At 42.8% G+C, this 26,179-nt stretch overlaps 1 protein-coding gene across 1 annotated transcript in view; it reads right to left on the bottom strand.

Annotated features, from left to right (window-relative positions):
- The window catches only part of LOC111960610 (rho GTPase-activating protein 35-like), a 102,604-nt gene that overhangs the window by 15,800 nt on the left and 60,625 nt on the right, over positions 1-26,179 (bottom strand). The window contains 1 exon segment of the mRNA XM_023982682.1: positions 22,761-22,899. Within this exon segment, the coding sequence (XP_023838450.1) occupies positions 22,761-22,899 (139 nt within the window).

Genomic DNA, 26,179 nt, shown 5'->3' with positions numbered 1-26,179 from the left:
ACCTGGCTGGCATGAAAATGAACCGCAGGAAAAGTGTCCTCCATTCGCTATTCAAGTGCGTACAGATCACGTATATTTTTCCCCCTCCGCCCCTATTTCGACAGGTGCATGGTGATGGAAAGGTGCAACATATTTAGCAGATGTATCTAAATGCTTGTGTTCGTAGCTCCAACAGAGCAGAAATATCTAACAATACACACAAATCTAAAAGGAATAAATGAAGGAATATCACGATGAACAATGTCAGAGTCCAGAGAATAAATATACACAAACGTACACTACCGTTCAAAAGTTTGGGGTCACTTAGAAATGTTCTTGTTTTTGAAAGGAAAGCACATTTTTTTGTCCATTAAAATAACATCACATTGATCAGAAATACAGTGTAGACATTGTTAATGTTGTAAACGACTAATGTAGCTGGAAACGGCAGATTGTTTATGGAATATCTACATAGGCGTACAGAGTCCCATTATCAGCAACCATCACTCCTATGTTCCAATGGCACGTTGTGTTAGCTAATCCAAGTTTAGCATTTTAAAAGGCTAATTGATCATTAGAAAACCCTTTTGCAATTATGTTAGCACAGCTGAAAACTGTTGTCCTGATTAAAGCAGCAATAAAACTGTCCTTCTTTAGACTAGTTGAGTATCTGGACTATCGGCATTTGTGGGTTCGATTACAGGCTCAAATTAGCCAGAAACAAAGAACTTTCTTCTGAAACTCGTCAGTCTATTCTTGATCTGAGAAATGAAGACTATTCCATGTGAGAAGTTGCCAAGAAACTGAAGATCTCGTACAACACTGTGTACTACTCCCTTCACAGAACAGTGCAAACTGTCTCTAACCAGAATAGAAAGAGVAGTGGGAGGCCCCGGTGCACAACTGAGCAAGAGGACAAGTACATTAGTGTCTAGTTTGAGAAACGGACGCCTCACAAGTCCTCAACTGGCAGCTTCATTAAATACTACCCGCAAAACACCAGTCTCAACGTCAACAGTGAAGAGGCGACTCCGGGATGCTGGGATGCTAGGTTTCTGAATGTCCTTGAACCCGATCGAACATCTCTGGAGAATACTGAAAATATCTGTGCAGCGACCCCCCCCCATCCAACCTGACAGCGTTTGAGAGGATCTGCAGAGGAGAATGTGAGAAACTCCCTAAATACAGGTCTGCCAAGATTGTTGAGTCATACCCAAGAAGACTCGAGGCTGTAATCGCTGACAAAGGTGCTCCAACAAAGTACTGAGTAAAGGGTCTGAATACTTATGTAAATGTGATGTCCGTTTTTTTAGAATAAGGCTGTAACGTAACTAAATGTGTAAAAAGTCAATGGGTCTGAATACTTTCCGAATGCACTGTATGTCTATCTACATAGTGGTTCCTCCTTTAAAAGTTGCGTCATACTGCGGCGCACCCAGCATTCTGTGGCACGTCATTTAATTCTCAGCCATTTCTTCTGTTACTGCAAGTTATTGCTAGTTTGACCACCAGAGGGCATCTTTGATAATATTCCGTATTGGTATTACCAGAGAATTTAAAACCTTTTTTGTAAGAACATGGTATATGGGATTGATTAAGAAATGTGGCTTAGTTAATTTGATTAATATTAGTGTTTCCAGTCAGAGAAAAATTGTCCGTTTGTAAATTCAGGCCGCTTCGCTCTCGGAGTGCAAACTGGACGTTCGGGCCAAGGAGAAAGGTTGATTTGAGCGTTATGGCCTTACAACGGCAGTCAAGCACCCAAGCTAATGTTGGCTAGCTACTTCCAGACACAAATGAGACAACTCTAAGCCTGTGTTTCAGACATAAGGAAGTGGATGGCTGAAAACTTTCTACTTTTAAACTCGGACAAAACAGAGATGCTTGTTCAAGGTCCCAAGAAACAAAAAGATCTTCTGTTGAATCTGACAATTAATCTTGGTTGTAAAGTCGTCTCAAATAAAACTTTGAAGGACCTCGGCGTTACTCGGGACCCTGATCTCTCTTTTGACGAACATATCAAGACTGTTTCAAGGACAGCTTTTTTCCATCTACGTAACATTGCAAAAATCAGAAACGTTCTGTCCAAAAATGATGCAGAAAAATTAATCCATGCTTTTATTACTTCTAGGTTAGACTACTGCAATGCTCTACTTTCCGGCTACCCGGATAAAGCACTAAATAAACTTCAGTTAGTGCTAAATACGGCTGCTAGAATCCTGACTAGAACCCAAAAATTTGATCATATTACTCCAGTGCTAGCCTCCTTACACTGGCTTCCTGTTAAGGCAAGGGCTGATTTCAAGGTTTTACTGTTAACCTACAAAGCGTTACATGGGCTTGCTCCTACCTATCTTTCCGAGTTGGTCCTGCCGTACATACCTACACGTACGCTACGGTCACAAGACGCAGGCCTCCTAATTGTCCCTAGAATTTCTAAGCAAACAGCTGGAGGCAGGGCTTTCTCCTATAGATCTCCATTTTTATGGAATGGTCTGCCTACCCATGTGAGAGACGCAGACTTGGTCTCAACTTTTAAGTCTTTACTGAAGACTCATCTCTTCAAGTGGGTCATATGATTGAGTGTAGTCTGGCCCAGGAGTGTGAAGGTGACGGAAAGGCTCTGGAGCAACGAACCGCCCTTGCTGTCTCTGCCTGGCCGGTTCCCCTCTCTCCACTGGGATTCTATGCCTCTAACCCTATTACAGGGGCTGAGTCACTGGCTTCCTGGTGCTCTTTCATGCCGTGCCTAGGAGGGGTGCGTCACTTGAGTGGGTTGAGTCACTGACGTGATCTTCCTGTCTGGGTTGGCGCCCCCCTTGGGTTGTGCCGTGGCGGAGATCTTTGTGGGCTATACTCCGCCTTGTCTCAGGATGGTAACTTGGTGGTTGAAGTTTCCCTCTAGTGGTGTGGGGCTGTGCTTTGGCAAAGTGGGTGGGGTTATATCCTTCCTGTTTGGCCATGTCCGGGGTATCATCGGATGGGGCCACAGTGTCTCCTGACCCCTCCTGTCTCAGCCTCCAGTATTTATGCTGCAGTAGTTTATGTGTGGGGGGCTAGGGTCAGTTTGTTATATCTGGAGTACTTCTCCTGTCTTATCCGGAGTCCTGTGTGAATTTAAGTATGCTCTCTCTAATTCGCTCTTTCTCTCTCTCGGAGGACCTGTGCCCTAGGACCATGCCTCAGGACGACCTGGCATGATGACTCCTTGCTGTCCCCAGTCCAACTGGCCGTGCTGCTGCTGCGCTCCAGTTTCAACTGTTCTGCCTGCGGCTATGGAACCCTGACCTGTTCACGGACGTGCTACCTGTCCCAGACCTGCTGTTTTCAACTCTCTAGAGAACGCAGGAGCGGTAGAGATACTCTTAATGATCGCTATGAAAAGCCAACTGACATTTACTCCTGAGGTGCTGACTTGCTGCACCCTCAACAATTAGTGTGATTATTATTATTTGACCATGCTGGTCATTTATGAACATTTGAACATCTTGGCTATGTTCTGTTATAATCTCCACCCAGCACAGCCAGAAGAGGACTGGCCACCCTTCAGCCTGGTTTCTTCCTAGGTTTTGGCCTTTCTAGGGAGATTTTCCTAGCCACCGTGCTTCTTCACCTGCATTGCTTGCTGTTTGGGGTTTTAGGCTGGGTTTCTGTACAGCACTTTTAGATATCAGCTGATGTACGAAGGGCTATATAAATTAATTTGATTTTGATTTGACCATTTTACTCGCCCTAGCAGAGCTGGTAAGGCCGTCCTTTTGAAGTAATCGCAGTAATCTTATTTTAGTGCATTTTTCACCCTGTCAGCTCCTATTAGTTCTATTGAGCACCTTGGCACCAACTCGCCTCCCAAACATTCTATTCCCAGCGTATTGTTCAACGTCACAATGCCTGCTTCGATATTGTTGGCAATGAGACCTGCTCACGTTCTATAGTTAAAATGTAAACAACAAAAATAATATTGGAACTCTGCGGTCTTCCCATTGTTTCCTCTGGGGGAAATATAGGCATGTGTCTATTTCGGCAAATATCTTGCAATGTGTATATTTAGATTTTTTTTCAATTCGGGTGTAACCGGTGTGAATTGGCTAGCTAATTTGCGGGGTGCACGCTAATAGCATTTAAATCGGTGACGTCGCTCGCTCTGCACGGATCGCGGCTTTTGTCGAGCGATGGGTAGCGATGCTTCGAGGGTGGCTGTTGTCTATGTGTGCAGAGGGTCCCTGGTTCGAGCCCAGGTAGGGGCGAGGAGCGGGACGGAAGCAAAACTGTTACACGGGCATCATTTTAAAATCAGGAGAATCTCCTCTTTGTAATTATGTAAGTCTGGGCAGCGTGCTCGTTTGTCATCGATCGCTAGACCAGAAATAGTCAGAAGTTTATTTTTTCCCTACTTTTTCATTACGCAGACAGAAGCACAGTTGACACCATCGAGGTGCGGATGTTTAATTTCTACACAAGTTGTTTTTCTCCAGTTTCGTCTGACAAACAGATTGTAGTGGTAAAATAAAAAGGGATACATTTTTAATGGAATTCTAAGCATCACTCCAGTCAAAACAGGCTCTGCGAACGTTCGATTCCATTAATTTGCTATGGGCTCGCGTTAGTGTTCCAGTTTAGACAGCGCTCTTAAGCCGTTTTTCAGACTTGGGTGAACTTTGACTCGTTCTATTGTCCAGCCTATATAGATAGCCAGAGTGAATTTACGAAAGCACCCGAATGTCCATTGAGAAAGCACAACAACTATACCATTTAGCTAAGCTAAGAATGACGAGAATAATCAAGTCAATAAACGGTGGGTAGTTAGATAGCCTATAGTTAATATACTGGCCTGTTTGATGTATAACTACTAACGTTAGGTAGCTAGCTAACATACCAGTACATACTGCTGTAATGATATGCTGTATGATTCGTAATAATAGCGTAGCTAACAATTTGTCAGCCAACATAACGTGTAAGGTAACTTATTTGAAAAGGCATTACTTTATTACATTGAGTAGCATTGGTCATTAGGGCAAATCTGGTCTGTGATAAAGGGGGGGGGGGGGTTTCACACCTAGCTCGGTATTAGACTATTCTTTAGTAAAGGTTGAATAGTCTATTGCTCAGCTATTAGCCCTCCTTCCCAACTTGCTGTTCCCATCTCATTCCTTTCCCTTTTCCACGCATCATCATTCTGCTCCGGAGTGGCTCGCTTGTTGGCGTGCTGGCAGAATATGGCAGCATCTTCGGTTGTGCGTCAAGAATTCTGCATACAGTAGCATGTTTGTATGAAGGTGTGGTTACTCACAGGCAAATTGTTATATGCTATGGAGGTACATTTGTGTCTTTGTCGAGAGCAAAACCTTTTTCATTTTCAATCAAAAATAAATTGTTCTGAAAGCCACTTCTTTTCTGACACAAATGAAGTCGAAGTGGACACCTACGAAGATGGCATCTCAGGTAAACAGCACTGGGCTGTATTGACGTATCCTAAAAATGACATCTGCTGCTTTAGATTGAATGGTCATCTCAGTTATTGTTTTCATATCCACAAATAAGAAGCAATTTTCTTAACTTTCAGGGTGCGAGTTGACCAAGGGGTCGAAAATGTAGATATTGCCAGATGTTCACTGTCTGAGGAACAGGCCGTGGAAGCTTTATTGCTGGCAAAAGTGTCCATAACCAGAGATAATTAAACTGTTCTGTGTTCTTTTTCTCCATCTCTTGTTGTACATGGAACCTGTCTCACATGCATTCATTAAAAAAACCTTCAGATGTCAGCTGCTAATTTCCAGATTTACACCACATAAACACAGCCATTTTCACTGGACTATCTGTTGCTGCCAAGTCGTGATTTCCTTGTGGGTTAGCCTTGCAATAACCAAGTGGTGAGACACATAGCCCTCTATATTTAAATGTTTCAGGTACACTCCGATAGGTGTCTGCGTCACATACAGTATCTTCTATTGACATTATCTTCTATTGTTTGTTCTCATGTGTCTGTTTTTCAGCATAAAGTACTCTGTAGCCACTTAGTGTGGACACCAGGTGAGACCACACACACACAATAACAGTCTCTCTTCTTCACTTCATCCTTCCCCCTAAATCCTCTAGGTTATATCAGCTGTTTTGGTGAACCCCTCCCGCATCCGAACTGGCTGACACAGAGGGCACATCATGATCATAGGTGAGATGTCACTTGGTCGGGTCAACAGGAAGTATTATTAAAGAGATGCTTTACATTGAAATACAAACAGAGATGTCGTCGTCCCAGAGTTAATGATCCAAGGTCAGTTTTGTATTTCACCTCCTGATTTAAGATGACTGACCGTGTTAGAATAAATAAAAAAAAGGCTTAATCATGCTCTCTCGTCTGCAGGTTTTGATATGAAAGAGGAAGCCAGTCCCGTTATCGCCACCTCGCCCGCTCTTAAGATAACCTTCGGGCCAAACTGGGGGCCCAAGGCTGGTTAGGAGACACCGCAATTGTGATGAACTGAGAGAATATTAGGGTAGCACTGTAATTCATGAATCATACGCTGTCTGCCGCTGTTCTTACCTCTTTCCCTTTCTGTCTTCTACACCCCTCTCCCCACCTCGTCTTTCTTCCTCGTTTTATAATGCACACCATGTGCACGGAAGTACAGATTGAACTTGTATTTATAATATTACAATTATCATAATTATAATGCATTTATAACACCTGGATAATGAACTTCTTTCAATAAAGCGTTTCCCGATTCTCCACTGGTTGAAATGAAGTTCCATTGAAATACTATCCCGTGTCCTCAGATTAATGCAGATGGAGGGAGTTAGATATGCATCGTTTTTTTCCTTCTGTAATATGAATTACAAACAATCATGTTTCTAGTCTATTGCATAGTACAATGTGTAATCATTGATGTCCCAGGAGCAGAAGTGTTTTAACACCGTTGAAGTGATAATTGTAACACATACATGCAGACACAGCATCATTCAAATAATGTAGTTTGAAAAAGAATGTCTCAGATTTATACCTGAATTTGCCATCGCACCTTTACTTGCCAAGGAAGAGTACATGATCAGTGAATATATTCAATGTACAGGCTACAATGTGCGAATGTGGGCTACAATGTACATTTTGAAAATCTTGGCTCTCTCTAATTCTCTGCTTCTCTCTTCTTTCTCTCTCTCGGAGGACCTGAGCTCTAGGACCATACGTCAGGACTACCGGGCATGATGACTCCTTGCTGTCCCCAGTCCACCTGGCCTTGCTGCTATTCCAGTTTCAACTGTTCTGCCTGCGGTTATGGAACCGCCACCCTGTCCCAGACCTGCTGTTTTCAACTCTTAATGATCGGCTATGAAAAGCCAACTGAAAATTATTCATGATTATTATTTGACCATGCTTGTCACTTATGAACATTTTGAACATCTTGGCATAGTTCTGTTATAATCTCCACCCGGCACAGCCAGAAGAGGACTGGCAACCCTCATAGCCTGGTTCCTCTAGGTTTCTTCCTAGGTTTTGGCCTTTCTAGGGAGTTTTTCCTAGCCACCGTGCTTCTACACCTGCATTGCTTGCTGTTTGGGGTTTTAGGCTGGGTTTCTGTACAGCACTTCGAGATATTAGCTGATGTACGAAGGGCTATATAAAATAAACTTGATTTGATTTTGATTTGAAGTTCAACTTGCAGTTTGTCTCTGCCACAGAGCTATAAAACAGGGTCTCTGCCCTGAGCGAGAACACCATTACGTTGCTTTCCCACAGAGATCATTTTGAGGGGATGGAAACTCCATTAGGAACGGATCGCGTGATGATTAGTTTGGCAACAGCGTGACGCAGCATGACAACGTGAATGCGTTGGGTCGACAGTCAGTCGGGTGAGCCGTTTCTCCACTCATTTCATAATGTGGATTCCCATCTCCTCCTTTCTATAATATCTCCATTTCCTACAGACACGGCGCATTACGACAGAGGCGAAGTCATCATTTGTTACACTGTTGAGATTGAGCACATAAAGCAAAATATATACTTTGTCATGACGATAGAAAAACAGAAGGAAGTGTTTGACAAGTATGCCCATACCATCTATTGGCTGATTCTGGCGATCTGGAGTGCAGGTAATGGTTTTAAAAGAGGTATGATAGTGTGGTATCCCCCATCTCCACCGACAAGCATCATTTAACTACGATGTGTTCCTACACGATTTCCTGATTTTCACAGGCGGACCACTTAGAAGTTAAATCATGCCAAAAATATGCATTTTACCTACCCACTGACAGAATATATGCTTTCACCAAATCGAGTTTTACAATATTTATTTCTGGGAGTGGATATTCCTATAGGAACACCTGCTCTTTCCATGACAGACTGACCAGATGAATCCAGGTGAAAACTATGATCCCTTATTAATGTTACTTGTTAAATCCACTTCAATTAGTGTAGATGAAGGGGAGAAGACATGTTAAAGGAGGATATTTTGAGCTTGAGTATGTACCATTCAGAGGTTGAATGGGCCAGACAAAAGATTTAAGTGTCTTTGAACGGGGTATGGTAGTAGGTGTAGGGCTGTTGCGGTGACCGTATTACCGCCACACCGGCGGTCACAAGTCATGAAGGCAGTCAAATTCCAGGTGACCGTTTAGTCACGGTAACTAGGCTTCTCCAAGCTCTGATGCTGCTGCTGGTCATTAGTAGCCTACCATACTTGCTAACTGCCTGGTACTCAGCATTCTATTGTCCCTTTAATCCCGCTAGACATCAATTCAAATTATGTACGCTAGACATCAATTCAAATTATGTACGCTAGACATCAATGCAAAATCGCGCTAGACATCAATGCAAAATCTAATCAAACACTTCATGAGCGCCCATGAGCTCATGTTGCGCAACGTTTCTATAGGCTATGCAATTGCGGGAGAAAACAGAGGGATGGCCTCTACTAAAAAGAGGATCCCATCAGCTTTCTACAGGCTAGGCCTACTATATTTACTTCAACTTCACTAATATTAAGCATATTGTTGATCTTTACAACAGGAGTATAGCCTACTTGGCTGGCATGAAAATGAACCACGGGAAAAGCATCTTCCATTCACTATTTAAGTGCATAGATGACATGTATTTTTTCCCCCACTGCCCCTGTTGAGACAGGTGCATGATAATGGTCCATTCTAAATTGAAATTTCACAAATATTATTTAGTATACGTAAAGACAAGATTAAATCAAGAATAGTCTGATGGGTGGCAATATTAGCCCATCACTTGTGAAGTATATATTATCACTTGTGAATGATGCCCAGCACAAGAAACTGCCTTTTTTTTGCGTTTTTTTCAAATCATAGTCGCACACCTCATGTAGCCTAGCCCATAGGCATATATGCCTTGAGGTTTGTAGGTTTGTATCACAACTAGTGGCCAAATAACTTCTTAAAATTAAGCACATTAGTCCACTTTACAAGGGGTGTAGAGCCTAACTGGCATGCATAAGCAGAGTGTGAGTTTCCTGTTTGAGGAAAATCATTTTCACCATAAAAATACACCTTTACAATAAAAGCATTACATGCATAATGTCATTTGTGGTCACTTTTGACAATGGTGTTTTCCCACTAATGGAACATTTGTGCTTATAGCCTACTGCCATGTGCACATTGCTGCGCTTATAATTTGAAGAAATAGCCTAATAGTTTAGCAACATTAAGCTAAATGTTCTGATCTGTTGCATCAGCCACATTGCATAAAAACGTTTTTTTGATGCTGGTGGTTGTATTAATTTGGGCTTTATTGCATCCCATAATTGTCCGAGACTATTTGGAATATTTATTTCTCACACAGAATAGGTCAACTGTTGTACTATGTGGGATAGTAGATTGACATAAGCTAGTGCTTTTGCTGATCGTTAGGCCTACTCATCTTGCTGGCTGACGAAAAGTACATTTGGACAGTTCTTACAAGATCTTCAATATGCACCTCAGATGCACCTGGATAAGGACGCGTGCAGTTGCGCCCCCGGTGTGTCGGTCTTCACTTGTAGCCTGTGAGAAAGACCTGATCACGTGATGAGAGCCATGTGAATGAGATGCTTAGGAGCGCGGAGCACTCAGGGAGAAGGGCACAACACAGCACTCCAGGCTAAGGGCACAACGGCCACAAAGGGGATGCCGCTGTGAAATTCGAGGCATTATCAAGTGCTTGTCAAATTGTGAATGAGAGACTGATGAACTGTGTACAGTCTGCGCAAAAAAACAAAGCAAAGCTCATGCCTTTCAAGCGACTTTTTCAAATCATCATTAGAGTCGCATCATGCGTCCTTACAATGTATTAAAAATCAAAACATAGCCCAACGTTTGTAGAACAACTAAAGTTACATTAATAACTAAATTAAGCATATAGGAATACCTATTTCTTTGTTAACCGCATGTGTGCGCACTCAAATCGTTTCGAGAAAATATCCTTTCATTCAGCTTTGTTCAATTGTATTCTTTATACTATAAAATATCAAATAATGCCACGAAATTCTAAGCAAATCTTGTCTGCTAAATGAACTAGTGTAGCCCACAGCCATTTGGCATAGCCAGACCAGGACAACTTGTCCCAGACCTGCTGTTTCAATCCTCTCTCTCCCTCCCTCCCTCCCTCACCTACTGTCTTGATGCTCGGCTATGAAAAGCCAACTGACATTTACTCCTGAGGTGCTGACCTGTTGCACCCTCTACAACCACTGATTATTATTTGAACCTGCTAGTCATCTATGAACGTTTGAACATCTTGAAGAATGATCTTGCCTTAACTTCTTGTGGATAGTGGGAAGCATTTTCACGTTTGGATGAAAAGCATGCCCAGAGTAAACTCCCTCTTACTCAGTCCCAGATGCTAATATATGCATATTATTATTAGTATTGGATAGAAAACACTCAGAAGTTTCTAAAACTGTTTGAAGCATGTCTGTGACTATAACAGAACTTATTTGGCAGGCAAAACCCAGAGGACAAACCATTCAGATTATTATTATTTATTTTTTTAGGTCACTCTTTTCAATGAGTTTTCATTGGGAATCCAGATTTGTAAGGGACCTTCCGGCAGTTCCTATCGCTTCCACTGGATGTCAACAGTCTTTAGAAATTGGTTGAGGTTTTTCCTTTGAGAAATGAAGAAGTAGCCATGTTCAGAATGAGGCTCCAGTGAAGTGTACTGTTTGTTAGAGGCGCGTGACCAGAAAGCATGCTACACATTGTTTTCCTCCGGTATTGAACACAGATCATCCCGTCTTCAATTTTATCGAATATTTACGTTAAAAAATACCTAAAGTTGTATTACAAAAGTAGTTTGAAATGTTTGGACAAAGCTTACAGGCAACTTTTGAGATAGTTTTTAGTCACGTTGTGCAAGTTGGAACTGGTGTTTTTCTGGATCAAACGCAAACGGAATTAATCGAACAAAAGGACCATTTCTGATGTTTATGGGACATATTGGAGTGCCAACAGAAGAAGCTCGTCAAAGGTAAGGCATGAATTATATCTTTATTTCTGCATTTTGTGTCGCGCCGGGAGGGTTGAAATATGATGGTCTGTGTGTGTTTGCTATCCTCAGATAATAGCATTGTTTGCTTTCGCCGTAAAGCATTTTTGAAATCTGACACGTTGGCTGGATTCACAACAAGTGTAGCTTTAATTTGGTATATTGAATGTGTGATTTCATGAAAGTTTAATTTTTATAGTAATTTATTTGAATTTGGCGCTCTGCATTTTCACTGGATGTTGGCCAGGTGGGACGCTACCGTCCCACATATCCCAGAGAGGTTAATGGCCATGTACTGTTATAATCTCCACCCGGCACAGCCAGAAGAGGACTGGCCTCCCCTCAGAGCCTGGTTCCTCTCTAGGTTTCTGCCTTTCTAGGGTGTTTTCCTAGCCACCGTGCTTCTAAAATCAACATTGCTTGCTCTTTGGGGTTTTCGGCTGGGTTTCTGTAGAAGCACTTTGTGACATTGGCTGTTGTAAAATAGGCTATATTTGATATATTGGTAGGCTTTATGTAAAGACCATATTAAATTGAGAATATGTTTATACAATTTTGGCATTTTAGTCATTTTGCAGATGCTCTTATCCAGTGCGAACATTTTCATACTTTTTCTGTACGGTTCCCCCATGGGAATTGAACCCATAACCCTGGCGCTGCAAGCGCCATGCTCTACCAACTGAGATACACGGGACACATGTGGCTATTCAGAATAGTCTGATGGGTGAGAATATTATCAAGTGCTTAGCAAATTGTGAATGAGAGACTGATGAAGTGTGTACAGCCTGCACAAGAAACAGAGCATGTCTTTCATGGAACTTTTTTCAAAACATCATTAGTCACATCATGCAGCCTTAGAATGTACAACAAATCAAAACATATAGCCTAATGTTTGTATCACAACCAAAGTTGCATAAACAACTAAATGAAGCATATAGAAGGACCTGTTTCTTGTTAACAGCTCAAAACAGAATAGCCGCATGCGCGTACTTCCTCGGGAAATGGTTTAGGAAAAATATCCTTTCTATTTTATTTAGCTATGTTCAATTGTACTCTTCATACTTTAAAATAATGCCACAGGAATTATATAGTGTAGCCCACAGCCATATGGCATAGTCAGATCAGGACCTAACATAAGGACAGCTCCGAGTATGCTATTCTGCTCTTCTGAAATAGACTACATTTTCTTCATATCATGTTCCTTTAGACCTGCCTAAAATAAATAGATTTACTGTTGTGGTGTGGGCTTGACAATCACCTGCTTACAAAACGTAACGACCGCAACAGCCCTACTCTGGCATGCTACCGCCACGCTCTAACCATACAGAGCCAGAGTGAGGTAACAAGGGCAGGGGAGGAAGTGGGGAGAGAGATATAGACAGAGGGAGGATGGTAGTGGAAATGCAGAGGTCAGAGAGCGTGATGTCGAGGTCAACTTCCATCACCTTCTTTGTTCTGAGAGCAGCTCTGGACCGGTTTCCTTTCCTCTGCAGCGACCGGGGTCAAACCAAACACTAGCACTTCCTGTGAACAGCTCATCAACATCCTGTCTTGAGCGACCATCTCCTGCTTCTACAGGACTATCCCATCTCATAATCATGACATTTTTATTACATTTTCTGCCCCTCATCTCTCCCAGTCTTTTTCCACCTACAGTATATCGGACACCATCAAGTGATGTCCCAAACACAAACATGCCCACGATAAGCATTAAACTGAGAATGTGTGAACAGCTCTCGCTCTCTTCCTATCACTCATTCATCATGACAAACACACACACAGAAGAGAGTGGCAGTTGGCTCCGGAGGCGTGTTGGCAAAGCATCTCTGACAAGGGTCAGACTGATCCTCAGCCCAGATGTGGGGTTTGTATCAGGGTCTCATCGCCGCTGGCAACAAGCAGCCGTTTTCATAGGCCATCACTGGCTGCTGCCCTTTACGTCGCTATGGAGCTCGCCAGAACAAGGAGACGTGCCCACGCATGCTAACACGCATTCATCATCTCAACACACACACACAACTCACTGGGTGGGAACAGAAACCTTACTCCGTGTGGAGACTGAGGAGCGGAAGGGATGGAGAGAGAGAAAGAGAGAGCGAGAGAGACGGTGGAAGAGAGAGAGTAAAATCAGAGGAAAAGAAGCGGGGGTACAAAAAAGGAGGGAATGCAAAAGGAGAGGAGTACGGGGAAGATGGATCGAAAGGGAATAACCGTATCAAAGGTGTGAGAGGGATGAAAGGTAAAGAGGGAGGACAGAGGGAGAGACTCTTGGAAGACGAGTGGGGGTGGTGGGAGCGCCCTTACGCAGACATTGAGAGGGGGATGGAGGAAGGATAAGAGGATGTGTATAGGAGAGCAGTGGGCAGCTCGGACAATAACGTAGGGCGGCTATGTATTTTTGGTATAGGGTGAGGGAGAGGGGAAGGATGTAGGTCTGATCCATAACGTCACTTATCCCCCTATCGCCCTGGACACCTTTAGTGTTACAATCATAGGGCCGTCCTCTGCCTCTCCTCCGTCACACTCAACAAAAGAGGGGGCACAAGGAAGACACAGCTCACGTACACATACAGACTAGAGGTTGAGGTTAAATCGGCATGGCCGATTAATTAGGGCCGATTTCAAGTTTCATAACAAATCGGTAATCTGCATTTTTGGACGCCGATTATATTGCACTCCATGAGGAGACTGCGTGGCAGGCTGACCACCTGTTACGCGAGTGCAGCAAGTTGCTAGCTAGCCTTAAACTTATCTTATAAAAAAACAATCAATCTTAACAATCACTAGATAACTACACATGGTTGATGAAATTACTAGTTTATCTAGCTTGTCCTGCGTTGCATATAATCAATGTGGTGCCTGTTCATTTATCATTGAATCACAGCCTACTTGCCAAACGGGTGATGATTTAACAAGCGCATTCGCAAAAAAAAGCATGTTCATTGCACCAATGTACCTAACAATAAACATCAATGCCTTTCTTAAAAATCAATACACAAGTATAGCTTTTTTAAACCTGCATATTTAGTTGAAAGAAATTCATGTTAGCAGGCAATATTAACTAGGGAAACTGTCACTTCTCTTGCAAGCAGAGTCAGGGTATATGCAGCAGTTTGGGCCGCCTGGCTCGTTGCAAACTGTGTGAAGACCATTTCCTCGTATTTCTGTGTGTTAATTATATTATAATTAAGTCTGTGATTTGATAGAGCAGTCTGACTGAGCTGCTCTATCAGCAGCAGGCTCTTAAGCATTCATTCAAACAGCACTTTCCTGCGTTTGCAATGCTTGAAGCTAGAGGTCGACCGATTAATCGGGGTCGATTTCAAGTTTTCATAACAATCGGAAATCGGTATTCTGGGGCGCCGATTTGCAGATAAAAAAAAGAATTACACCTTTATTTAATCTTTATTTAACTAGGCAAGTCAGTTAAGAACACATTTTTATTTTCAATGACGGCCTAGGAACGGGGCAGAACGACAGATTTTTAACCTTGTCAGCTCGGGGATCCAATCTTGCATTGATTACATTACACTCCACGAGGAGCCTGCCTGTTAGCGAATGCAGTAAGCTAAGGTAAGTTGCTAGCTAGCATTAAACTTATCTTATAAAAAACAATCAATCAATGACTGTCATTGCTCCAATGTGTACTTAACCATAAACATCAATGCCTTTCTTAAAATCAATACACAAGTATATATTTTTAAACCTGCATATTTAGCTAAAAGAAATCCAGGTTAGCAGGCAATATTAACCAGGTGAAATTGTGTCATTTCTCTTGCGTTCATTGCATGCAGAGTCAGAGTATATGCAACAGTTTGGGCCGCCTGGCTCTTTGCGAACTAATTTGCCAGAAATTTACGTAATTATGACAACATTGAAGGTTGTGCAATGTAACAGGAATATTTAGACTCATGGATGCCACCCGTTAGATAAAATACGGAACGGAATAAACGTTTTGTTTTCGAGGTGATGGTTTCCTGATTAGTCAAAGGTTTAGAGAGAAATAATCGACGCGTTATAATTCCTGTAATAACTTGCGGCTGAATTTGAAAGGGGTTCCTTCGTTATTTTACCGTTCATGTCTTCCATAGAGAATGTCTTGATCTACTTCAAATAAGGTCTGTGTTTCGTGCAGGCTTAAACCGCCTCGACGTTTTGATACCCRTGTAAATCTCACTAGGATAARGTAACGTTTGTCAACATATTTTCATAAATCCACTCTACATTTTTTTAAATCTTCGCTTATATTTAGCCAATATTGATCAGAGTTACCTTGTCCTATGGATATCTACACAGTTATAAAATTGGCACGGTGATGTAAGCCTACACGAAACACAGACCTTATTTTAAGTGAATCAAAAAAATATCCTATGGAATAAATGAAGGAACCGCTTTTCAGATTTTGCTAGGTGTCATGGGAATTATGACTCGCACTTTGGTTGTCAATTCTTACCATGCCCATTATTAAAATAGGATTTCCTGCATATAGAAATTAAAGTTTTTGTTTTCAACATTCATCACAGGTAACTTAAACTCTATTTTTATTCAAACAGTTGAGAGTATTTGTCTCCTAAGCAGACTCTTCAGTATCTTCAGTATCATGGTCACTTCAGAGCTGTGTGCGTGTGTGTATTATATAAAATAAGTGTTCATTGTTCATTCAGTATTGTTGCAATTGTCATTATTACAAAAATGTGTGTGTGTGTATGATATAGATATATATATTTTTTAAATAAATAAATATATATATTTTTTTTTAATAAAAATCGGCCGATTAATCGGTATCGGCTTTTTTTGTCCTCCAATAATCGGTATCGGCATTGAAAAATCTTAATCGGTCGACCTCTACTTGAAGCACAGCGCTGTTAATGTCTTCAAGCCTTTCAACTCCCGAGAATGGCAATACTATAGTGCCTATAAGAACATCCAATATGATATGGAATACAAATGGTATAGAGAGAAATAGTCCTATAATTCCTATAATAACTACAACCTAAAACTTCTTAACTGGGAATATTGAAGACTCATGTTAAAAAGGAACCACCAGCTTTCATATGTTCTCATGTTCTGAGCAAGGAACTTAAACATTAGCTTTTTTACATGGCACATATTGCACCTTTACTTTCTTCTCCAACACTGTTTTTGCATTATTTAAACAAATTGAACATTTTTCATTATTTATTCGAGACTAAATTGATTTTATTGATGTATTATATTAAGTTAAAATAAAAGTATTGTATTGTTGTAAATGTCATTATTATATATATGAAAAATTGGGCAGATTAATCGGCATCGTCTTTTTTTGGTCCTTCAATAATCGGCATCGGCGTTGAAAAATCATAATCGGTCGACCTCTAATACAGACATACACGTGCACACACACACACACACACACACACAAACGCACATCTGACCCGACTAAGTTAACTTCACAGAAATAATATTACAGTACACTAGCGTAATAAGTAAATTGGAGCTCATTGTAGCGAAAGTGTTGGTACGTGTTGAACTACAGGCTCTGGACACTAACACCATTGAATGTCACGATGCCGTAACGAACAAAAACATGAATGTCACTGGCAACATCATCCTTAAAATAGCCTCCGTGACTTATAAAACTGGACGGCACATTTCAGTATGAGTCGGAGTGTGTGTGTGTCAGTGTGTGAGTTAGAGCAGAACTGTTTCACAGTGAGAATATTCCCATTTATTGCTAGTGTTTCTCATGTAAAACATTCGGGTGTGTCGCCATCGGAGCGCGTTTGTGTGTGTGCATATTTCTGTGCATGCCTTTATTTATTTATGTGTGTGTGTGTGTGTGTGTGTGTGTGTGTGTGTGTGTGTGTGTGTGTGTGTGTGTGTGTGTGTGTGTGTGTGTGTGTGTGTGTGTGTGTGTGTGTGTGTGTGTGTGTGTGTGTGTGTGTGTGTGTGTGTGTGTGTGTGTGTGTGTGTGTGTGTGTGTGTACACTGACTCCATAGTGAGAGTGTAATCAGAGGATGTGGCTACGGGCTGTGCGTTGTGCTGCTGCAGTGTGTTCCTCCTCCCTCCCGGTGCACACAGAGAGAAAAAAAGAGCTGAGCTTGTTCTAATTTCCTGCTCTGTGATATCGATCTGAAGGAGGGAGCTATAGGGCAGAAAATTACCACTACCCCTGAACACAGACAGAGACATTGGCATCACACAGGAGAGTGAGAGAGCGAGCGAGAGGAGAGAGAGAGAGCGTGCAAGGAAAAGAGACGGGGGTATAGAAAAACTCTGCAGACGAGGACAGTGGGTAGAGAGGAGTGACTAAAAGAAAGAGACTAGATGGAGAGAGGGTCAAACGAGGACACAAGGGAATCTGCAGGGGAAGAGAGGAGAGGAAATGGTGGATTAGGTGAAAAAGAGAGAGGGAGGCGGGCATGAGGGAAACCAAGGAGCTGGTGTGTGTGTGTGTGTGTGTGTGTGTGTGTGTGTGTGTGTGTGTGTGTGTGTGCCACTCCACTCTGCCCCCTTGTGGTAGCTATATGCACTCAGGTAGGCAAGGATGGCAGCGAGCGCCTCGCTGGTGCCCTGATTCAAGTGCGTATCTCTGGCCCCTTTACCCACACATGACAGCGCAGAGGCGTCTGACTTTAATCCCTGTGTGGGAAAGGTTTAAAATCAGACAAGAGATTACCCAGGAATGCACTGCCAAGAATGTCAATAAGGCATGTCATGGCTTTTGCATCCTCACACAAACACAACAGCACGCAGAATACGGTTATCTCGATTCAGCATTCTACAGTCAACGCTCTCATTTGCATCATGGAATCAGTTTCCTGCTAGAGTGTCAAAGATGTTCCATATAATAACTCCCCTGTGTATTCAGACCTGTCACTTCAACCACCTTCCTGAGACACACACACACACGCTAGTCTCCTAGGGGGCTTGAGTAACAGCTGATGTTAGGCTGAGCGACGTGCACCTTGTGGGCCCAGGGCAGTGAGGTATTATGGAGGGGCATTAGAGCAGAGTGTGGCAGCAGGGTTAACTGAGCACAGGCCCATCTGTGCACCCAGCTCCACACACAGAGAGACAGACAGACACACAGAGCAAGACAGACAAACAGAAAGATACACACACACAACAGTCAAGGAACCTGTGCCAGGTTAATCTGCTCCACACACACACACTGTCAAACTCTCGCACATGTCAATGTGCACGCACACACACAAACATACACTAACCCAGAAGCACTGCATAAAACTATCCCTCGTACAGAACTAATGCAGACCACACAGCACAACGAACACTGCACCCAGGAGGTTTCCAATACAACAGAGGCCGCTTCCCAAATAGTACCCTATTCCCTACATTACTGCACTACTTTTGCCCAGGGCCACTGCTGACTGTCACTATGGCCTCCTACAGCGCCACAGGCAAACACGAACAGCAGAACAATTCCGACAGAGCGAGAGAAGCAGAGGGGAAGAGAGAGAGAGAGACATCCTGCGCTCTTATCACAGGAACAGGCACAGCTCTGACTTAGAGAAAACTATAGAAGCTTCCTCAGGGGAGAACCACAGTCCCACCAGAAACTACTGATAAAACACTGACTGGGGGTTGATGGAGGGAGAGGAATAGAACGAGATAAAGAAGGAAGGGAAAGGTAAAGGTATGTGGGCTGAAAGTGAAAACTGTGAAAAGCAGAGAGAGAGAAAGAGAGAGAAAATGCAAAAACCCAAGAAAGAAATTGAGAAACCTGTCCAACCAAGACAAAATAAAAAACCCTCCAACCCAAAAAGGCCTGTGGTGTTGATGTTATCCACAATGAACTGATAAAATATACACAGACAACAAATTCCAATTGGCTATACTTAAACTCTAACATCATCCATAGCTCTGGCATCTTCCCCAATATTTGGAACCAAGGTCTGATCACCCCAATTCCACAAAGGTGGAGACAAATTTGACCCCAATAACTACAGTGGGATATGCGTCAACAGCAACCTTGGACAAATCCGCGGCATTATCATTAACTTTTTAGGGATAGGGGGCATTTTCACTTTGGATGAATAGCGTGCCCATAGTGAACTGCCTCCTACTCTGTCCCAGATGCTAATATATGCATATTATTATTGGATAGAAAACACTCTGATGTTTCTAAAACTGTTTGAATTATGTCTGTGAGTATAACAGAACTCATATGGCAGGCAAACTTCCAAACAGGAAGTGGAAATTCTGAGGCTGGTTGATTTTCAACTCATCGACTATTCACATCCCAGTAAGATATGGATCTGTTCGCACTTCCTACGCCTTCCACTAGATGTCAATAGTCTGTAGAACGTTGAATGAAGCCTCTAGTGTGATGTGGGGCCGGATGGCAGCTATTTGAGTCAGTGGTCTGGCAGAATGCCAGTTTCTGGTCACACGCATTCCTCATTATATCGCCTTGCGTTCCATTACTTCTGTAGACACAAAGGAATGCTCCGGATGGAACGTTATTGGATATATATGATAACAACATCCTGAAGATTGATTGTCTACTTAGTTTGACCAGTTTATTCGACCTGTAATATACATTTTTGAAGTTTTCGTCCGAGTTCGCCTGGACCGGCGCCAGCATTTGGACATGTGAACTAAACGTGCTAGCAAAAGTAGCTACTTGGACATAAATATTTGACATTATCGAACAAAACAACAATTTATTGTGGAACTAGGATTCCTGGGAGTGCATTTTGATGAAGATCATCAAAGGTAAGGGAATATTTATGATGTAATTTCGTATTTCTGTTGACTCCAACATGGCGGAGAAATGTTGTGTATATCTGAGCGCCGTCTCAGATTATTGCATGGTGTGCTTTTTCCGTAAAGTTTTTTTGAAATCTGACACAGCGGTTGCATTAAGAACAAGTGTTTCTTTAATTCTAAGTAAAGCATGTATCTTTCATCAAAGTTTATGATGAGTATTTCCCGTTATTTGATGTGGCTCTCTGTCATTTCTCCGGATATTCTGGAGGCATTTCTGAACATGGCGCAAATGTAAACTGAGATTTTTGGAAATAAATATGCACATTATCAACAAAACATACATGTATTGTGTAACATGATGTCCTATGAGTGTCATCTGATGAAGATCATCAAAGGTTAGTGATTAATTATATCTCTATTTCTGCTTTTTGTGACTCCTATCTTTGGCTGGGAAAAATGGCTGTGTGTTTTTTGGACTTGGCGGTGATATATGTTGTGTTTTCGCTGTAAAACATTTTTTAAATCGGACACAATGGGTAGATTAACAAGATGTTTATCTTTCATTTGCTGTATTGGACTTGTTAACAGCATACTTGTACATTTCCTCAGTGAAAACAATGTATTGAGCAGACGTCAAATTGGCTTTTTACCAAATTATCGTACAACAGACCACATATTCACCATGCACACCCTAATTGACAAACAAACAAACCAAAAGAAAGGCAATGTCTTCTCATGCTTTGTTGATTTCAAAAAAGCATTTGACTCAATTTGGCATGAGGGTCTGCTATATAAATTGATGTAAAGTGGTGTTATTATATATATATTATATTATAAAATCCATGTCCACTTCTGTTAAAAAAGGCAAAAAAAACACATTTCTTTCCACAGAGCCGTGGGGTGAGACAGGGATGCAGCTTAAGCCTCACTCTCTTCAACATATATATCAACGAATTGGCGAAAGCACTAGAACAGTCTGCAGCAGCCGGCCTCACCCTACTAGAATCTGAAGTCAAATGTCTAAATGTTTGCTGATGATCTGGTGCTTCTGTCCCCAACCTAGGAGGGCCTACAGCAGCACCTAGATCTTCTGCACAGATTCTGCCAGACCTGGGCCCTGACAGTAAATCCCAGTAAGTCGCCAGGACCACAAATACAAATTCCATCTAGACACCATTGCCCTAAAGCACACAAAAATACTATACATAGCTTGGCCTAAACATCAGTGCCACAGGTAACTTCCACAAAGCTGTGAACGATCTGAGAGACAAGGCAAGAAGGGCCTTCTAAGCCATCAAAAGGAACATAAAATTTGACATACCAATTAGGCTAAAAATACTTGAATTAGTTACAGAACCCATTGCCCTTTATGGTTGTGACGTCTGGGGTCCGCTCACCAACCAAGAATTGACAAAATTGGACAAACACCAAAATGAGACTTTGCATGCAGAATTCTGCAAAAAATATCACCGGTGTACAATGTAAAACACCAAATAATTCATGCAGAGCAGTATTAGGCCGATACCCGCTAATTATCAAAATCCAGAAGAGAGCCAATAAATTCTACAACCACATAAAAGGAAGCGTTTCCCAAACCTTCCATAACAAAGCCATCACCTACAGAGAGATGAACCTGGAGAAGAGTCCCCTAAGCAAGTTGGTCCTGGGGCTCTGTTCACAAACACAAACAGACCCAACCAAATCATGAGAAAACAAAAATATGATTACTTGACACATTGGAAAGAATTCACAACAGAGCAAACTAGAATGCTATTTGGCCTTAAATACACAGTGGCAGAATACCTGACCACTGTGACTAACCCAAACTTAAGGAAAGCTTTGACTATGTACAGACTCAAGTGAGCATAGCCTTGCTGTTGAGAAAGGCTGCCAAAGGCAGAAATGGCTCTCAAGAGAAGACAGGCCATGTGCACACTGCCTACAAAATGAGGTGGAAACTGAGCTGCACTTCCTAACCTCTTGCCAAATGTATGACCATTTAAGAGACACATATTTCCCTCGGATTACACAGATCCACAAAGAATTTGAAAACAAACCCAATTTTGATAAACTCCCATATCTACTGGGTGAAATACCACAGTGTGCCATCACAGCAGCAAGATGTGTGACCTGTTGAAAAGGGCAACCAGTGAAGAACAAACACCATTGTAAATACAACCCATATGTATTTTACCTTTTGTACTTTAACCATTTGCACATCGTTACAACACTGTATATATACAGACATATGACATTTGAAATGTCTTTATTCTTTTGGAACTTGTGTGAGTGTAATGTTTACTGTTCATTTTTATTGTGTATTATCTACTTCACTTGCTTTGGCAAATGTTAACATGTTTCCCATGCCAATGGGGGAGAGAGAAAGAGAGAGCGACAGAGACCTTGCTGATATTGAGGCTTGCAACCTTTGCTCCCTGAAAAGTAATATGGAACGAGTACGGGAGTAAATCAATAAAGCCACCTTCTCCATCTATATGCCATTATATTGATCTCCCCAATAGTCTCAGTAATCAATAGCATCCACTCAAAACAACAATTGCAGCCTCTGTGTAATACGTGTAAGCTTACCTGTTGCCTCGATATATCGGATGCACTTGTCGATGAAGAGCGGGATGGGTCGGTCAGGTGTCACCACGCTGGCCAATGGCACGCCAAAGTAGTTGCTTTCTACTTTGGATAAGGAATGCCTGGGCTTGGGCCGCGGTTTCTGAGAGAGGGACGGAGGGAGAGATCGGTGAGAACGAGGAGAGTGGCGTTTTCCTTTCTGTTCATTATCCCTCCGAGACATGGATTGATTTTTAGACCGTAGACGTGGGCACAATTTTAACACACGCATCGCCATACTTTCATTCTTAACATCAGCCAACACAACACAACCCACATACGCATCCTTGCAGCAGACTCTTCTCAAGGCCTGAGCTGATAAGAATCATACATTCCTGTCTGGAGCTGTGTGTGTGATACACATCTCCGTTCCACTTTTCACCTCTCTATCTTTTCTTTATCCTCCGCACTCGCTTTCCTCTCCCTTGTCACACTCCCTTTCCACGACACTGCAACCCTCGGGCATTACCCCGACCCGAAAAACATTTGTAGTTTCTAAGAGGTCCCTAACTTACTGCTGTTATCAGAATTCAATTCTATCTCGTAAGCTACTGCAGCTACTTCTGTGCCGTTCAAGCCTTTCAGACAAACTGAGCTGAGAGCTGAGTCAGAGCTCCATGGTTGGCTAGGTACTGGGGCTGGAGAGCCGTAGGACTGTCAGGCAGAGAGCAGAGCGGCGCAGCATGATACTCGGAGTGAGCCTAGCCGCCCTTGTCCGGCCGATCTGCTCCAGTTACCCCACTCCATTACCCGCCACCACCGCCCTGCCCACCACCATACATTCCCCTGGCTACAGTCACAACCCCAAAACCCCGTCCTTGCAATCTGTCTCTCCTTTTGTTTAACTGATTTGAGAACAGTGCCACCTCCCTATCTAATTGCGCATTGCAATACACCCCCCCCCCCCTCCCCGGTGGAGAGATAGAGAAGAGAAAGAACAAGATAGAGACCTCTGACAAGTCAGCCAGCCACAGTCTGAGGTGAATGTATATGAACAGGGAGAAATGGGTTAGTTAGTTTCCACTGTGTACTCACTGTTGAGGCCTAACAGCAGCCAGGCAGAGACAGGACTGGCTGGTTCTACCCTGACCTCAGGTCAGACTTACAGGGACACTCTTTGTTGATTATAATGAACCAAATGTGCGGTGCCCTAAGGGCACACTAGGCTACAGCTGGTTCTATAGTGATCCTCATCAATAGAGAGACAGCTGATCTGGGAACCTGATGACCTTGTTTTGGCTCCCATTAAGTAATAAAGACTCTAATGTAAGTGGAGCTGGGGCACAGGCCCCAGATCAGCCCTACGGCTGTGCTCTGCAGTAAGGGGAGTAGCTAGCTTAGACCCATTAAGCAGTTTTGTTTTATTTGTTTTGGGTGGTTAAATTAAGTTCCCCCTATACTGGTTCCGCCAACTACTTCTCTCTAGATTTGTGATGTTACGGAGCATCATTCAGGATATATAAAACACTCGTATAGTCTATGGCGTAAAGGGACATCATCACTGTGTGTGAAAACATAAATCACCTGTCCTCCCTTCTGACACTAAAGGTAATTATCACCCACCCACAGCCAGGCAGGCAGACACACAGCGACAGGGCGGTTTGTGTCTCTCTCCCAGCCAGTCTAATCATATACACTACCTTCGCTCCCACTTAGGTGGCACTTATGTCAGCCTTTCTGTGTGAACGGGAACTATGGCAGGCAGATACGACTGACGGCGCTGGGTCAAATGTTTCACTGCAGAGTGTCTGAGGAGAGGGAGGGTGCAGTGTGTGCAAGAGAGGGGAGGGAGGGCAAAGTGAGGCTGACGCCCTATGTTTGAGTCCTATATTCCCTCAATCCCTCTTCATCAGCAGGGAGGTAAAGAGAGGCAGAGTCGGGGGAATGAGGAAGGGAAGGAGAATGTGTGGGAGGAGGAGAAAATAAACCCAGGACATGTCCCACTAGTCTCTGGGCATGTTTTGCTGCAGCACTAGAGCACTACTGAAAACATGCCGCACAGTTGGACCACTCAGCTGCCAATCACTCTCTATTCACTTCATTCAGTGAGACTGCCCCCTATCATGCTCTTAGGGCAGGTCTGACTTCATGCACTGATGCAACACGGAACTCTCCGGAGTAGAGAGACAGCCCACCCGTGAACAGGGCATGTCATAAACCTGTTGGGTTCACTCTGCACCGATCTACTTACCGAAGAGAACGTTTTAAAAACTAGCCAGCCTATGGGACTGCAACTAGGGCTGTAGCAGTAACAGGTTTGTAATTTGGGATGAGTGAGTGTGGGTTAGAGCTCGGGATGCTTTTATCTGAGATCAAACACAACTGCTGTACAGAGAGACAGTGTGGAGGGGGGGGAGAGGGGGCGGTAAAATAATTATCTCCTTTTTACTCTCGTGCATGCCCTCATTCAGGTGACCAGTGAAAGAAATGGCAAACTAAACTGGCAAAAATGTAACTTCAGTTTTAATGGTGTTTGTGTCAAATTTTAATGAGCTATGTCCACATGGGTTAAAGTTTGAGAATGTTGTCCATTTGTGAAATAATGACAGCACCACACACATAAACACATGTACATTCAGGGGAACACATTAAACCGTTTCTCTGAGCTGGAGCAGATCAATAGCTGAAGTTTCCCTCTGCTTCCGGGCCATGATTGGGCTAGTTTGGAGGAAAGTAGGACCACAGAGTGAGAGAAGGCAGAACTGATTTAAAGAGCCTGGAAGGAAACCTCGACCCTCTATAGCCTGTCAGACTCAAACCAGATGGGCTCCAGTGAGCAGAGACATGACACAGAAATCCCTAGGTATAGAAGTAATGAAGACTCCCTTTGGCAACAGACTTAGAGCACAGTGCTAATTACTCTGAGCTCGGCTCATATACGCACACAGGTGATGTACACTGAACGATGCAATGGGAACGCTGCTGCTAAGTAACATTTGATAAAGGTGGTAAGTGAAGACAACACTATTAAACAGATGAAACTCATTAAGTAGTCTATAATAGCTTAATAGAGATTGTGCCCGAGTGGCGCAGCGGTCTAAGGCACTGCATCTCCAGTGCTTGAGGCGTCACTACAGACACCCTGGTTCGATTCCAGACTATATCACAACCGGCTGTGATTGGGAGTCCCATAGGGCGGCGCACAATTGGCCCAGAGTTGGACGGTGTAGGCCATCATTGTAAATATGAATTTGACTTTCCTAGTTAAATAAATAAATTCATTAAATTAAAAATTAAAAAGATTAAGTCATTCATAGGGGGAAATCGCAATGGATCACATCAGTTTCTCTTTCTCTATGTACAATGTGACCAGTATGAAGAATAAAAACTGAAAGTATGCAATCTGATGTGACCATATTGATGAACGATACACACACACAGAC

This window comes from Salvelinus sp. IW2-2015, linkage group LG4p (genome assembly GCF_002910315.2).
Source record: "Salvelinus sp. IW2-2015 linkage group LG4p, ASM291031v2, whole genome shotgun sequence".
Lineage (NCBI taxonomy): Eukaryota > Metazoa > Chordata > Actinopteri > Salmoniformes > Salmonidae > Salvelinus > Salvelinus sp. IW2-2015.
Note: the sequence above shows the minus strand (reverse complement) of the source record. Positions and strands in the feature narration are given on the sequence as shown.